The sequence below is a fragment of the Chlamydotis macqueenii genome, chromosome 14 (assembly GCF_036417535.1).
Source record: "Chlamydotis macqueenii isolate bChlMac1 chromosome 14, bChlMac1.mat, whole genome shotgun sequence".
Lineage (NCBI taxonomy): Eukaryota > Metazoa > Chordata > Aves > Otidiformes > Otididae > Chlamydotis > Chlamydotis macqueenii.
In genome coordinates this window covers 12,601,555-12,617,056 of record NC_141569.1, presented here as the reverse complement: position 1 = coordinate 12,617,056, position 15,502 = coordinate 12,601,555, and the positions used below count along the sequence as shown (strand labels likewise).

The following is a 15,502-nucleotide window of genomic DNA, read 5'->3' as shown; positions in this document are numbered from 1 at the left end:
TGCTGCTGGTAGCGTACACAGCTGAACTCTCGCTGCCTGTGGTTTGACTAAAAGGCTAAAATACTCTGCAGCACTTCAGAAATCTACTTCTCATTTTTTCCAGATCTGCTTGATTACAGTAGATAAAACTGTTGTCAGCATCACTGAGCTGACACAACAATCACTAATCCATTGCCCCATACTGCTTCCCATGCCTGTTTTTGCCACAGTAGATAGAATTTGGATAAGAGATTACATAGGATATGTAACAGACCGCGGTAAACAGAAAGGACTTGGCAAAATACCAGATTCCTAGGAAGAACTATTCAGGCATTTAATCCTAAGTTTCTGGTTCTAATACTTAGAAGTAACTCAGAGCATCTTTAGGCAAATACTGTTTCCCTTGTAGGCTATAATTTGGTAGTATTGGAAAGTTGTCCTCCTGTTACACAGTTGTAGCCTAATAGAGTTGCAGTCTTTTATCACCTGACTCTTAAATATTCTGTATGCATCTGGGCTTTTGCAATATAAAGTAAAACAGAATACAGAGGTCACTTTAAAAGTAGTGTGGAAATTATGCCATCCCAGGCTCAAGGCTCACTTTCACAAAATGTTGAAATACAGCTTTTAAGAAATGGTGTTCCCTGGCCGCTCTCCCCGTCCCTGAATTACTTAAGTCTTCTTCAGGACATCTTGTCTCTTTATTTTGTTTGGACTAGAACTGCAGCTGTGATCAAGTGTATTTGATTTAAGGCCAACAAATGTTTCTCTGCTGAACTAATCTACACTGTTTTATCCAGGCAAAATTAGGTTGTACGGAGTTATTTTATCAATACCTGAAACAGTAGAAAGCCTTCCAAAAACATACATTAGGCTAGAACCAGAACCAACAGAGGTGCCTGGCACTGACTACCTTGACATGAGAGCAGCGTCACCAAAATGACAGGAGGAAAAACAAGGAATTAATGTAGCCAAGAGACAAATACCAGCAACATACCTGTGGAAGAGAACTGAGAGAAGGAGGAAGAAAGGAGGATTTTTGCATGCAGTGACTGGAAGCAGGACTCTTAAGAAGAGGCTTACTCTTCATTCCTCTCGTTTCTGCAGAAAAGGAAACTGCAGACAGCTGCTACAGGAACACTTCTGATCATTAACGGCAGGATCCTGAAACTGCTGTGCATAAATAGAAAAGGCAGGGCAACCTGGCTCTGGCAGAAGGCTAGCGACAGCATTCACCACAGCCATGCCATGATAGTGCATGGCACCAGCTGACGAACTCCTCTCAGTGGTTCGGTGTGTGACAAAAATCCACCTGCAGACCAGGACATGTCTCTTCTGCCAGCTGCCTGCAATAACATGCAGTGTGCATGGGTCCACATGGATCCCTCCTCAGCATGGGCCATGTCTGAGCTCTGAAATAAATAAACAGGACAAGAAAATAATGAAACTGTTATCCCATAGCTCTACCTGAGCCCATTCTACTCACTTCACTCAGGTTGTTTCGCTCATAAACAGTATACAGTAGTTCGGGTCCTGTCTGTTTCCCAGGACAGCCGTTCCAGTCACATAGTAAGAGAATGTGAGAGCTACAGGGCAGTAATTAACCCATTTGCTTTGGATTTCAGCTCATAAAAACACAGACCATATACAATGCATTGACATAATTTCTGAGTTTCTACAGGCCTGTTTTCCAAGTTCCTATTTTTTGTTTGTGCAAGAAATGAGCACCATTTCTGTAGAAAAGGCATCAACATAATTTTTTTCATGCAGCCCTTAAAGTAGCTGCACATTTTTTCTTGACTCAGAGCATCCAGCCAAATGATATTTTGTGAAAATAAAACCAAATCAAAACATTAAATACTGAAATAAGTTTATTAAATAAGTTTAAAGCATTGTTGGAAACATCTCTTCATTGCACTATTTTAAAGTCAGATCATTAAGTAGCTTTTTTTCTTTTCCCCCTAGATGATGAGAGTTACAAACTTTCCCCTTTTGTCCACCGGTTACACACTTGGCTTCTCTGTATCAAGAAATTTCTGGAACTTTTCAAGTAACTGTACTTCTCTTATCCCTGTGCTTGTTCAAATAGTGTAATAAAAGGGCTGGGCTTTTTTCTTTTCCTTCCTTTTTTTTTTTTTTTTTTCATTAAGAAAACATCCAACAAAATGCTGCTTAACAACTGATATTAACCTTATCTCATCAACTTTCACAAGGCATATATAATCATATGCATTTCAGAGGCAGAGTACTTCAAATGTTATCACACCCAAAAACAAAAACAGGATTTGCTGAGGAAAATTAAGGAAAGATCTCATCATCAGGAGCAGGTTACTCAACACACTAGTGAAGACATTTATCATCTCATTTGCTAGTCAGTGAGTCACATCATCCTACAAAACATGAAATGTCCATTTCCTTAGACAAACAGGCATATGTCACCCCACTGCCTTCACTGCAGCTAGTCTGTTGCTTTCCCAAAATCAAGGTTTTAACAACAAAAAGGGAAAAGTGTCATTGCTTTGACCCAACAAAGGAGGAAAAAGTCATTATTTTGGCTGAAAAAAAAAGCTCAGAAAGCCTCCCTCAGCTTTCTAAGAGTTTGCCTTAAACATAGGAAGAAAAAACAAACAAACAGAACAAACAGAATAAACAAACTATTCAGGAAATTTCAGAAAGTGAAAGCAGCCTTAAATGACAGAATCCCCATCTACATCAATAGTTTGACAAAAAAGTTCATGGCAATTGTTAGTTGTTGCTAGGAACCAGCTTGCGCAGTATTTTGAAACCATGGTACCCAGGCCTATGACTTTATTAAAATTCATAAAAATTATTAAAAGTCATAAAAATTAGACAAAAATCAACAGAAAATTCTTGAGGTTCTATCTTTTTGGATGACAAAGTTAAAGGGTCCGTGAAAACTGCAGTCCCACATCGCACGACTTCTCTTACCCAGCCAGGCACCAAGGTTTCTTCATATCTTCCACGTGAAACATTTGCAAAAGTAGATACCAAATTAATTCTGCTCACTTGCAACTGTTTCAGTTACCTACAAGCACACAATTTAGTCCAGGAAGGAAGCAATGGAAACAGTGGTGGTTGAATAATGGACAGAAGTGTTAACTTCGTAAAATTATTTATACATTTCTAAAAAAAACCCATGTTTCTATTTCTCTGTTGTTACTTACAATGTCACGTGCACTTTAAAATAGCAGATGATGTCCTCCAATGAGTCACAGACTTGCTTCAGTTCATCTGCACTTAGCTCAATCCCCACCACCCAACAGCTAAGCACTTCTGCTTGCCCGTTTCAATAACATTTCTGAAAACAACAGAATTATCTAGCGAAACAGAGACTTAACTTGTTAACTCACAATTAAAACCAGAGTTGGTGTGAGTTCCCTCACCCATGAAGTTTACCTGGTTTTTAGCTGCTGTGCATACTTTGGAAAACCTCCATACTACGATGTTATACGGCAAAAAGACAGAAGGACTTCCCTGACAGGAGGGGCAGAGTAAAGAAGCCACTTCTTCAATATCAAATAACTCTTTTCCTCTTGCTATGGGGGGCTGATCCAACTCAAATGTTCTTTAAACATGGCTGATAGGCTTCCACTTGATGGAATACTTGCAGGTTCTTTCAAATTTAGAAGTTCTTAATTGTGTAAAGGCTAATTATCCAATCAGACTCTTCTTCCTGAGAAAAATGCTCAGCTGGGCACAGAGCCCACGTAAAAGGCAAATACAAAGTATCTGCACTGCAAAATTATTAGTTTTATGCATGTATATTAACTATGCAAGAAATGTAAGTTAGTCTAAGCACTCTACGTGCCTCTAGAAGGCAAATTACACCACATTACATCTGTAATAAAGGATTCTTAGGTTCTGATTAGTACAGTTATATTATTACAAAACTATAGAGGAATGGATTTTACAAACTTGACTTCACATTGATTTTATTTTTAGTATTGAATTACACATTCCTGAAAGGAGCCACTGAAATTCTAAACAACTAGCACTTATCTGAAATGGAGGAAAGATCAACTGCAATTCCTCTGTCAGATCCCTTACTTGCTTCCACACTATAAAACAATTTTAAGAAAAAGAATGAAATATACCACAAAAAGCAGAAAGTGACAAATGAAAGTACAACAAAAAAAAAAGCTAACTTTAATCTGTGGTTACCACTTCACATTATACATTTAACAAAAAGCATTCTTTTTTTTGTTTCCACTAACAAACACACAGCTCACAAAATATTAAACATTTTCACCCGCATAGTCACTCACAACCTCCAACAGGCGTACAATAAATCTTTTGTCTGCTTGTACAACAGCAAAACAAAATACAACGTATACCCTCAGAATCCAGTCTGCCGCTCGTTATGGTGAGCTAACAAAAGAAGTGTTTTCTTCATGTCATTTCATCAATAATGCTACACATAGCTGCATCTTTATCTAAAACCTGATCTCTCCTGCCACCAGAACGGTCTCTCTGCTTTTCGCACTGTCCAATACAGTTGTTGCCTTCATCAGTATCCATTGTTTCCACTTTCACTCTCACTCCTCCCTCTGAATGAGGCAGATCATCAGGCAAGGAAGCCAGGCAGTTCTGAATCATCTCCACAACTCGCTCTAAGTGCTTCTGAAATCGCTCTGCTGTTTCCAAACGCTGACGTTTCTGCACCTCCATCATGACTCTCAGTGTCTCTCTAGCTTGGTGAGGGCGATACTCATTTATAAGATGATGGACGTGAACAAAAAGCAGTTTCAAGTCTTCCAGCTTCTCCTCTCGCTTTATACTCCCTGGACTCCTTATCAAGATATCCAAGAGGTCCAAAAAGTTGACAAGGATAGACATATTGAGTTTTCTTAATTCCTTCTTGTGATCAAATTGCATAGGATGCAACCGTTCAATACCCTGGCTCTCCAAGGGTCGAATGATCAGATCATCACACTGAAACTGATTACCAAACATCATGTAACTGTCTTTCACAGGTGGAGGTGGCTTTGGAGCCAGGCCTTTACGGATATTTTCATCAGTATACTCTTTTATGTATTGCATTGGAGGTGGAGGAAGGGCACTCACTTGCTGAGGCTCACCCATTGTTGCCAAATGAAAATACCTAGGGAATGTCCCAAGAAATATACGTTAAACAATTAGTGCGACAACCTTATCACATAAATAGAAACAAATGCAATATAAGAGAGCTAGCTGTGAGAAAATGAGCCAGAAGAATGCAATCTCAACGTGTAGAATACAGGAAACTCCTGAGTAAATCTGTGCTAGCTTTTCACTAAGGTATACTTTTAGCAGGATTCACTTCTCGAACCATAGATCAGCCTGTAAACAAGGCGGCCACTGGAAGAGAGGCCTTCCCCAGCTGAGGCCTGGCCCGCTAACACCACGCCCCGCGAGAGGGGAAACCGTGCAGCTCGGCGGCGGGCGAGCACCACCCTCAGGGCAGGATGCGGCCTTGCGCTCCGGGTCCAGGGCCGCCGCCCTGCTGCTCCGCTCCGGGCCAGGCCGCGCTCTGGGAAGCCCCAAACCTCGCCACGGGGTTCGCCAAGCCATGAAGGGAGAAGAGCCGAGGATGCGCTACAGCCAGACCTCCCCCGCCCCTCCCCCCCGGCGGCCGATCGCGTACCGGGCAGAGCAGAGCGCAGGGCACACGGCCACCGCAAGTAACCGCCACCGCTCTCACCTGCCCGCCCAGCTCCCCTCTGCGTAACCACGCGCACCCCGCTTCCGGCCAGCGGCCCATTTCCCTTCTTCTCCATTGGCTCGCCGACCCGGGCTGGCGCGCTCTGATTAGCCCTCCCGAACACCAGTCAGAAGCTTGCTCCACTCACCGCAGGAGCTCGCTCGGGAGGCGGTGCCGAGAGAGCGGCGGGGCGGGGCGGGGCGGTGTTGCCTGAGGAGGGCGGGGCGGCTGGGGAGTGTCGGGGGGCCGCTGTGCCCCCGGGCGTGACGCCGCGCAGCCCAGGCGGGGCGGGGGGGCCGCGTCCCGGCCGCCGTTGTGGGTCTCCGAAATGAAATGGGGTTCGGAGCAGGCGTTGGGGCGCTGTGTCTCTGCTGCTGGGAAACGCGTGCCGCTTTGAACCAGCGTATTTAGAGCGGGATCTGGTAACGTGGTGCTAGCAAGTTATCTGCTGGAGTACGCAGTGATCATTTCGTATGTGATAGAATCATAGAACCTATAGAACAGTTTACGTTGGAAAAGACCTTTGAGATCATCAGGTCCAACCATTAACCTGACACTGCCAAGTCCACCACTGAACCGCGTCCCTAAGCACCACATCGACATGTCTTTTAAATATCTCCAGGGATGGTGACTCCACACCTCCTTGGGCAGCCTGTTCCAATGCTTGACAACTCCTTTGGTGAATAAATTTTTCCTAATATCCGATCTAAACCACCGCAGCTCAACTTGAGGCCGTTTCCTCTCATCCTGTCACTTCTTACTTTGGAGAAGAGACCGACACCCACCTCCCTACAACCTGCTTCCAGGTAATTGTAGAGAGCAAAAAGGTCTCCCCGCAACCTCGTTTTCTCCAGTTCCCTCAGCCGCCCCTCGTAAGACTCGTGCTCGTGTGGTACGTCCTGATCATACGGGATGTAGCGCTCCCACACATCAGAAACGTGGCCGTTACCCCGGTCATGAAATGAAAGCATTACCCTGGAAAGTGTTTGCATCGTTCCTTCAGCTGAATACACTAAACCTGAGTAAATAAGTACTGTAACAAACAGCTGGGCTTTGCTGGTTTTCTTTCAGTTTTGTTTTAGAGTAAGTTGAAGGGAAAAAAATGGTAGATTTCAGTTTTTCAGCTTGTGGAACGTGGGGAGCTGGGCTTGCTGGCATTGCCTCTGCAGGAGTTTCTCCGTGAAATGGCCAGGAAAAAAGGATTTTTTGACAGTTGGCCATTTATGTCCCGTTTTCTCTCTTCTTCAGCAGGTGGCAGCAATGGCCTTTGCCTGACCCATTGTGCGCACACGCCGTATCATTTACATATTCACTTTTCAAGATGTATCATGTCACAAAAAAAAAAGGTTCGATTGAATGATAATTACTTTGGATCCTGTTAATTATTTCTAAAACGATGCAAAGAAGATCCAGAATAGTTAGATTTACTTGACCAGAAAACCTGAAAAAAAATTACAGCTCACATTTTACTACATATCTGGATATTTACATATTCCAAACGAAACAATACTCTGCAAGTGACAATGAGTGCAATCCGGGCTGCAAAATAGGCTGATCTGTTGTCATTTGTAAGCAAAGTATATTTCGGGGAGGAAACAACCCCCTTTGCGACATCTGTTCTCAGATGATGTAGCGAGTGTCTGTCACATAGGAAGGAACTTCAGTGAACTTGCTGCAGAAGTCTCTCCCATTACAAACTCCGATGCCCTTGTTTCTGGCAGTGCTGTACAGTATTTACACATTTAACATTATATTGCTGATGACTTTAATTGTTACATTTGTTCTTAGTTTCATATGTCTTCACTACTTCGTCTGAGTTAAAGGTGTTTCCTTTTCTCTTTATTCACACAGGTTGATGCCATCAGTGTGATTATAATTTAGTGTTTATCCACATATACGTATATATGTTATGTTTTCAAATATAGGCTCAAGGATTTTTTTTTTTAAGCTACTAGGCCATAATTTATGCATATTGTCCAAAGGAGGGTATTCGTGCCATTTCGTAATAACTTACAACTTTGGGGAAAACTGACAGTAAATAGATCTGGGCTCAATCTGTATTTGTCAATAGTTTCTAGACTGCCAAATCTGATGCTGTCTGATATCTGAAGTGGTATCTTCTCGTTTTCTGCCCTTGATGCCATTACTTCTACTTAAAAAGTGAGACAAAGATCCTTACATTAAGGATTTTGTGGTGCCCCAAGATATGAATTAATCAAGTGTTCTTTACAGAAACACATCCATACAGACTGAAATGTCACGAGTGTAAATGGATTGCTCAGGCCCAGGAGGTTGGGTACAGAAAGCTTTTATTCTTTGTGCATAAATATCCTAATGGGCAGCCACGGTGGGCAAAACAATGCAGAAGAAATGTGACAAGTCAAGGTGGTTTGCCCATGTTGTGTTCAGTTTTCAGCATTTCAGCCCTGGACCTGGGCAAACCAGCCCTTTGAAACGTTGGAGTTGGGCTAGTACACAATATGTTAGTAAGAGCCACCTTTAAGAAAACTGGAAAGCACAAAAGGTCATTTGATTTGAAAATAAATATTGCATGCTTTATTTTTTTTAACAATCAGGACTTAAAAAAAAACCAAACAGGTCAAAGAATGAAGAAGTTTTTAAAGTGGCCACCTGTCACCACTTTCCTACCACTGCTGTGGAAGTTATGGTCTTTGCAGAGTGAAGGAGTGCTTTGGGTGTAGGCACTGAATCCCTGGGACTCTGGAAGTCTCCCGTGCTCTTTGACATGAGTCAGTCATTCAAACTCTCCATATTAAGCCACAACATCCTTTGGGATCAGCAGGAAGATTTAAGAGACCTTTAATCTTCATTCATAAAATCAAAATACCACATGGCTTATTTCATCAGCTGGTGATCTTGTCGGAGCAAGTTCAGAGCAGAAAATCACGTACTATCAGCCAGGGGGATCCAAGATGGCTTGTATTTTATTTTCTTTTTCTTTCTTAACATGGTTAATGTTTCTAAGTACTACTTCAATGAATATAAATAATCGTTTTGAAGAAGTGAAAGTACTCCAGGATGGAAATGCAGATCTTATCAAGGCACATAAATATGGAACTGAGAGCATGGTTTACAAATATAGGCAAGGGTGCAGTTGCAGAGATGGTGACAGGAATGGGTCTCTTGTTTCTGTGGCAGCAAGCTCTTAGCTTGTCTCAAATCATTTTGTTACATACCCTGAAAGACAGGCAAGAAATAAAAAGCACCACCTCCAGAGATGCATGAAAAAAAATCCCATGTGGTAGGAGGTACTAACACATCTTTGGTTTTATTGGACTTTCCAGACTTTGATTTCACATTCATTTAACAGGAGCTGAGCTTGATTCTCTACTGTCTTGCACTGAGTGAACTGTGCGGCAAGGATGTGAAATGCTGTGACTTCAAAAAAGTACAAGACAGTGGGGGGGCAAGCACTTGTTTTTTACATGATCTCTGTGATCTTCTTGAGTCATTTTCCCAGTCTGTATGTAGCAGCCAAGGCAGAGGGGATATAACGTCAACTAATGAAAGAAGAAAAAAGGGTTTCAGTCTCGTTCTTCGTAGCATGACTGATTCAAAGGACCGATAGATGACCCCTTCCAGCCTATGGGGAGCTGCTAATATTTCTCTTTAGAGTGGTTCCAAATGAGAAATTAAAAACAACGGTGAGTGTCATGCATAGCACTCTACAATTTACTTTCTGTTACATTTCAGCTGTTTTCTAAAATGAGGACACTATCCAGTCCAAGCCTACCACTCATAATACAGCACAATTCCTACAACATCTCCAGATTGTGAGAATGAACCTGGACACCCCTTCAGCAGATGGTGAATCAGTGCAATGATATTCTCTGCCTCAAAGATGCAACATCGTCATTTATTGCTTTAGTTAAGTTTATTTTGTTTTTCTTCATAACTAATTTTGGGCAAATTGGCATGGCTCATTATCAGGCATTCCCGTTCTGTTAATTCAGCAGCAGCGTGTACAGTGTGTGCCATTGCAGTATGCTGAGTTATTTTAGCAGAATTTGAATCCAAGCATTGTACAAGCACGGTAAATACAAACCCTATTTTCATGCATGGTCTTAGAACACCACTGTGTTAGAACATATTTCTGTGCTAGAACATATTTCTTCCATTTTTGATTGCTATTGCACTCTCAACAGTAAATAGAAGTCTGGTGGTTTTTTCCCACATTATCTGAAAAAAAAAAAAAGAAACTCAGTACCGGTCTCTTGTTGGATTTAGGTTGAGTGTTATATCTTACAGCCTAGTTAAGCCACAAGCTCAGGAATTTCCTTTTTTGGTGATTGTTATAGGCTTTGTTGCAGGATATAGCAAGGAGGAGGGGAAGAGAAAAGGAGACTGTTGGGGGTGAAAGGGACTTAAGCTTTATGTCTCCATCTGCTGTGGTAATTCCCATCTCCCTGTCTCCTGCTGTGGCTTTGGGAATTAATGAATTTGCAGTGCAGTGCTGTGCTGCCTTTTATTTCTAACTCCTCAGACTAAAATAAAGGCTGCAGCTTATTGGTGCGCCTGCTAATGTAGGAAAGAAATTTAATGTTCTTGCCATGTAAAAAATTGGGGCACACTAATCTTCAATGCACATGACAGCTGAACTGTTTCTTGCTATACAGCCTATTACCAGATTCAAACAGATTCAGATCTCAGCACAGAGCCTGCATGGTTATTTAGCAATGAAATAGGTACCTCACTACTGATTAATAAATTGACATGGCTCCAAATGCCGACACAGTTTGATAGAATCAGCCAACACTCTTTCCTATGCTCATAGTCTTAATGTTGTTTCTGGAACAAACCCCCCTACCTGATTTTTTAAGCCAGACATTAATGCTGGGCCTTTGCTTGGTCACACGGCTGTGGTGACTGCCTATCTTAACTTGTAAATGAACATGTCTCACAAAATGTGTTTGCACAGCATGAAGAAGTAATCCAGCCATCAGCAACCTGGGTAGCTGCAAACATGTCACACTGCCAGAATAAACTGCAGGATTTAGAGCACTGCAGTTTTGCCAGCATTGTAAGTCATGCCTTTGTCTTCAGAAGGAACTGGTAACAGGCAGGAATCATGATAGGCAGGCACGAATAGAAGGAGCTGGAACAAACTCCTAATCTGGGTACAGCCCAATGAAACTGGGTTTTTCTCTCTGCATTTTTGCCTAGGAGAGAGCAGCTGAGCAGAGGCTTATTTGTACCTTCATCACAGAAGAGCCTGTCCTAACCCTGTTCAAGTTCTCCAGTACAAAACGTGTTCTCTATGTTAGTGCCAACATCAGTAAGCCCGGGAGTGATTCACTTCAAGCATTCAAATCATGGGTAATTCACTACATCCTCCTAGCAGATGCTCAGAACAAGGCATCTACTTTCCCAGGGCTCCCGACCCGTTCACAGAATCTTGCTCTGGTTCTGCAAGAGCAACTCCTTTGGTCACTGGGAGCAGTGTGAGCAGACTAAAAAGTGCAGTAGTAAGGCCTAGAGGAAAGTTGGATGCATCTGGCTTATACAGACCAGGCTAATTCTTCTCTTTTTCTGCAGCTTTCCGTCTTGTTCCTTGGGTCTACTGGAGACATGTTTATTAGGGTGATAATGAACTGCCAAAGAAGCAAGACATCTGAGTAAACTAAATAGAGTTTCTCATACTCTGAAAAAAAGCTAAGTAGCAAAATGGGTTGAATTCTGGAAGCTTGGAAGTTGAATGATAATCATCATATTGAACAGCTGGTGAAAGGAAAGAACTGGCACCCAGGCAGTAAACTTGGCCCAAATTTTACACATAGTGGAAGTATACAGGCCCTTTGATGAGAGTAAAGATATAGTTGCAGCCTTCTGGTCTGTTTTTTTTTTCACAAAAACAAAATCTATCTATATTTAACTTTATAAATTTCTCTGCCGCCTTCAGGACATAAGCACTGGTATCAGAGCAGGATGTGCGGGTGGGGAGATTTCCACAGCCTGCAGTAATATAAGTGTGAACTGCATAATCTGGGTAAATCCCCTAAGAAAAAATCCAATCCCTAAAATAACATTTTTCAGAGCAGAAATAGAGCAATTTGCAGGAAGTAGCAAGGGAAGAACAAAGGTGATTAAAAGAAAAAAAAAGGAGCCCACTGAGGCCACAGTTGATAAGAACAACTATGTCTGTAACCTCAACTTGCCCGGCACAGAGGAGTGTTTAGAGCACACAGCAGCTCACGCTTAAGTCAGAAGAACTGAAAATATTTTGTTTTTTTCCTGCATATGGGTAGAAACGTGTGAAAGGATACACGGTAGCAGGCTTTATAAAGGCACATAAGCCAAGAAGATGCAGGGTACCTAAAAAATTCATCAGGCTTTGTCTCCTCATCTTAAGAGACAGACTTAGAGTCATTTTAAGATACTTAGAACAGTTATATTTAATTCTTTTTTATTAAGGATACATAATTTCTGTACCATGCAACATTTAGTGGTGCCAAAACCCTTGAACAAAAGGAATGTGCTCATACGTTCAGTGTATCGCTGTACCGCCATACAAGGTCAGCTTCCAGAACGGAGATAATCTGTGTTGGCGGGATATTCCGGCTCACCCAAGGAGCCCTTTCACCAAGGCTGTTTAGTTTGTATGTAGAGCTCTAAGACTTGTCCTTAGATCTCCCAGCTCTGCAGCCAACTTGGTCCTAGACAAGTAGGGTATTTAACTCTCTCTCTCTCTCTGCCCCCCACTTCTCTCTACTGTAGAAGGGTCCTGAAGCCCTTAAATGACTTTGTTTAAAAGGGTTGTAACATGTTAGTCACCCAGGTGGATGATGACGTATGATCGATGTCTACAGTTCACGTCTTGAAAGCAACAAAGAATTTTATGTAAAAATTGAACAAGATATTATGATCTTTGAAATTAAATTAAAATACACATAAGCAGGTTAGTCTTTCATAAATGTATAATTAAATATGAATACAATTCTTAGACCATATGTTTTTGTATATACATGTCAACCTGGCTATATATCCATTAGGCTTAGAGAGCGTTCACATTCTGGTTTTGGCTTGCTACGCTCAAATATTTGCGTGCTTGCTACACATGGAGTTTGGGATTAAAGTGAAAAAGCAACATGAAGGGGTAGATCTGCGGCAAGAATGGATACAAAAATACATCAGTCCCTACCTTCCTCCCCAGTTCAACCGCGAAGAGTTATCAATTAATAAAGATATTGCAAAACAGAAATAGTTAGCTGCTCTCACTGAAATCAACTCCTGTGTTTATATCAATGACACTCAAGTCTGGCTGTGTTGACTTGTTTCCTTCCTCACGGTTATTCTTATTTTTTCCCCTATCTAACATTTTAGCTGGCCCATCATCAGCTTGAACTCACCATGGAAAACACGGAATAGCTGATCCCTCCTGCTAAATCCTGCTAGTTCTGATGGAACTACAAGATTCTCTATCACTCCAGGCCAAAATCTGTGATTATTTTCTCTAAAACTGTGTGTGTCTTTCTACTTGCGTTGTATCAAATCTGTACCTCCTATTCCACAGCAGCTCAGCCTGTCCAGTTCTCCCACGTGCAGAGCCAAATCTCGTTTGCACCTTGTTTCTCGCTTGCCTTGACCTTCGCAGCATCTTCCTGTCAGTCCTCCTACAACACATGGCATCACACCACGTTTACACCAAATGAAGTGCAGTTGCCAAGTCCCCTATCTGAACATTTGATCAACTCACTCCCCTCTTCATGTCCTTCGCTAATTCATCTCTTATCTCATGAAGAAATCAAGCTACCAGTCACTATATTCAAAGAATTTCTTAACTCTCCCCCCACTACTTACCACCCTTGCTGAATCTCCTCTCACCCCACATCCTCTCATCTCCAGCAGCATTGCTCCCCTCAGAGGTCTACGTTTTGGCTTCTCATCTCTTTGCTGTCCTGTATGCCTTGCTTTCTTTGCAGAGCTGCAATGCCACACCCTTGCATTTCTATTTATATGCAATTTTCTGAGAAGACAACATGTACATCTCTGCCAAAAGACTGCAAGCCCCCTTGGCCCAAGCTACAGAGACTTTTCAGAAGGTCCTTAAAACACTACAGTTAAGGCAAAGAACAGACTAGAAAGAATAACATAGTCCTGAATAAGTATTCCTAGCTAAAAACGCAATGAAATTATAAAGTGTGGTTATAAATTCACCTGTACTGACACAAATCAAGCAAAATGCTACTAAGATCAACAGCTTTTTTGGGGGATTCACTCTTGCTAGCAGAGTGAAGTCTGTACAGTTTGACAGGACACTCTACTGTCTTATGTTTTCATTTATTAATTACAAGATGTGATCTCAGAGCATAATTTAAATCAGCAAGTTCTCAAGCCTGAGGAAAGTTATAGGCACACAAAAGTGGTCCTATGGTACAGAGGTGCAAGCACCTAAACAAGGTCTGGATGTATCTGAATAGCTGCTGTTTACACAGAGCGCAATTTTAGAAAACTCACTGCAGACTCTGAATTTTTTGTGCATTGCATGACACGAACTGTTTTGTAGAAGAACTGGGAAATCTGGCCTGAGTATTGATCATAGTCTACAAAGAGATTAGAAATCCCCCTTGGCAGCAGTGATGATTTTTCAGGAGATCACAGACTTGTGTCATCTGTCTTGTTCAACCACAAGAGTTCCTTGGAACTCAGTCGCTCTGCTAAGAAACGAAACATAGCTTTGCCAGACTTACACAAAACGTATGTTTCAATACACGCTGCGTCTCGTCTTTGGCAAGACCACCACGCAGAGATAAAGATATTTATATAGGGACGCACTGCACAACTGCTGCTGTTTCTCCTTGTTTCTGTTCTATGATGCTGCATTGCCTTTAGCAAATTCTCTTACAGATTTGTATGGCAAGTGCTCTCTTTAGATTGTATTTTTTATGCCAAATGCAGATTCTCATTGAACTAAATTGGTAAGGAATGTTTGATGATCCCTGGAACATGCTGCCGAAACAGTATTAACATAAAACAGCAAGGGAGGGATATGCCACCTCTTTTTTTGGGAGAGACATACAAGACATTCTATTGAGAAATATGGTTCCTAAGTCTGTCTAAGAACTGCCTTATAAAATCCAAGTCTTCATTTAAATAGAGTTTGCAATTCTGATATTTGTTCAGATTTTTTTTTTCTCATGAACTGAATTTAAAATAACGAAGTATCTTCTTTGGAGATGGAAAACAACTTTAAAAATGTATCAGAAGTAGAGAGCTATCTCTGCTGTTATACCCTAATACTACATTGAACTAAAGGCAAAAGTCAGCACTGGTAAATGATTTAGATTGAAATAATTTTCAGAAATACCTAATTAATGAAAATACTTACCTTGTAGTAAGGCAAGTATTTATCTTGCAGTCATATTCCACTAGAATCCATCCCTCCAGTCCCCAATAGCATCAGCAATATAATTATACATCACTAGTAAAAAAAAAACTAAAATGAAAAAGCAAAGAAAAAAATTAAAATTTAAAATTTAACGGTGCTGGTGTACTGAGTGCATATTAATTTTTTAATAATTCTATATTTAGTCTACTACAGACTGCCCCGAATGGTGCCTTGAAGTCCTGAGGAAACCAGTTGCGCTTGGTTTGATGTTCTTGTTTGCTTCGCTGCTGATTACACTGGTCTTGATTGCATCCACAGAGGGCATGTTGTGCCTGTGCCTCCTGGATCATCCAGCCTCAGGCTAATTACACTGTGCCTGGAGCAGTCACCAATCAGTAAATAGTAACCAATGATAATTAGTTATCAGTTATTGTAACCACTTGTTTTCAGTTTAAATATCTAGCGTCTACAAATAT

The 15,502-nt window shown here is 41.5% G+C and overlaps 1 protein-coding gene across 2 annotated transcripts; it reads right to left on the bottom strand.

Annotated features, from left to right (window-relative positions):
- Positions 1-3,915: 3,915 nt before the first annotated feature.
- Positions 3,916-5,698, bottom strand: MED7 (mediator complex subunit 7). Of its 2 annotated transcripts, none has more exons than XM_086758939.1 (2): positions 5,681-5,698; positions 3,916-5,101 (listed from the first exon to the last, which is right to left on the bottom strand). In XM_086758939.1, exon 2 carries the CDS (start codon positions 5,080-5,082, stop codon positions 4,390-4,392), a length of 693 nt encoding a protein of 230 aa, XP_086615065.1. In that variant the 5' UTR covers positions 5,083-5,101; positions 5,681-5,698; the 3' UTR covers positions 3,916-4,389. The 2 variants fall into 2 exon arrangements, with proteins under 2 accessions (XP_086615065.1, XP_086615066.1); XM_086758940.1 differs by lacking the exon at positions 5,681-5,698 and adding an exon at positions 5,624-5,674.
- Positions 5,699-15,502: the final 9,804 nt, after the last annotated feature.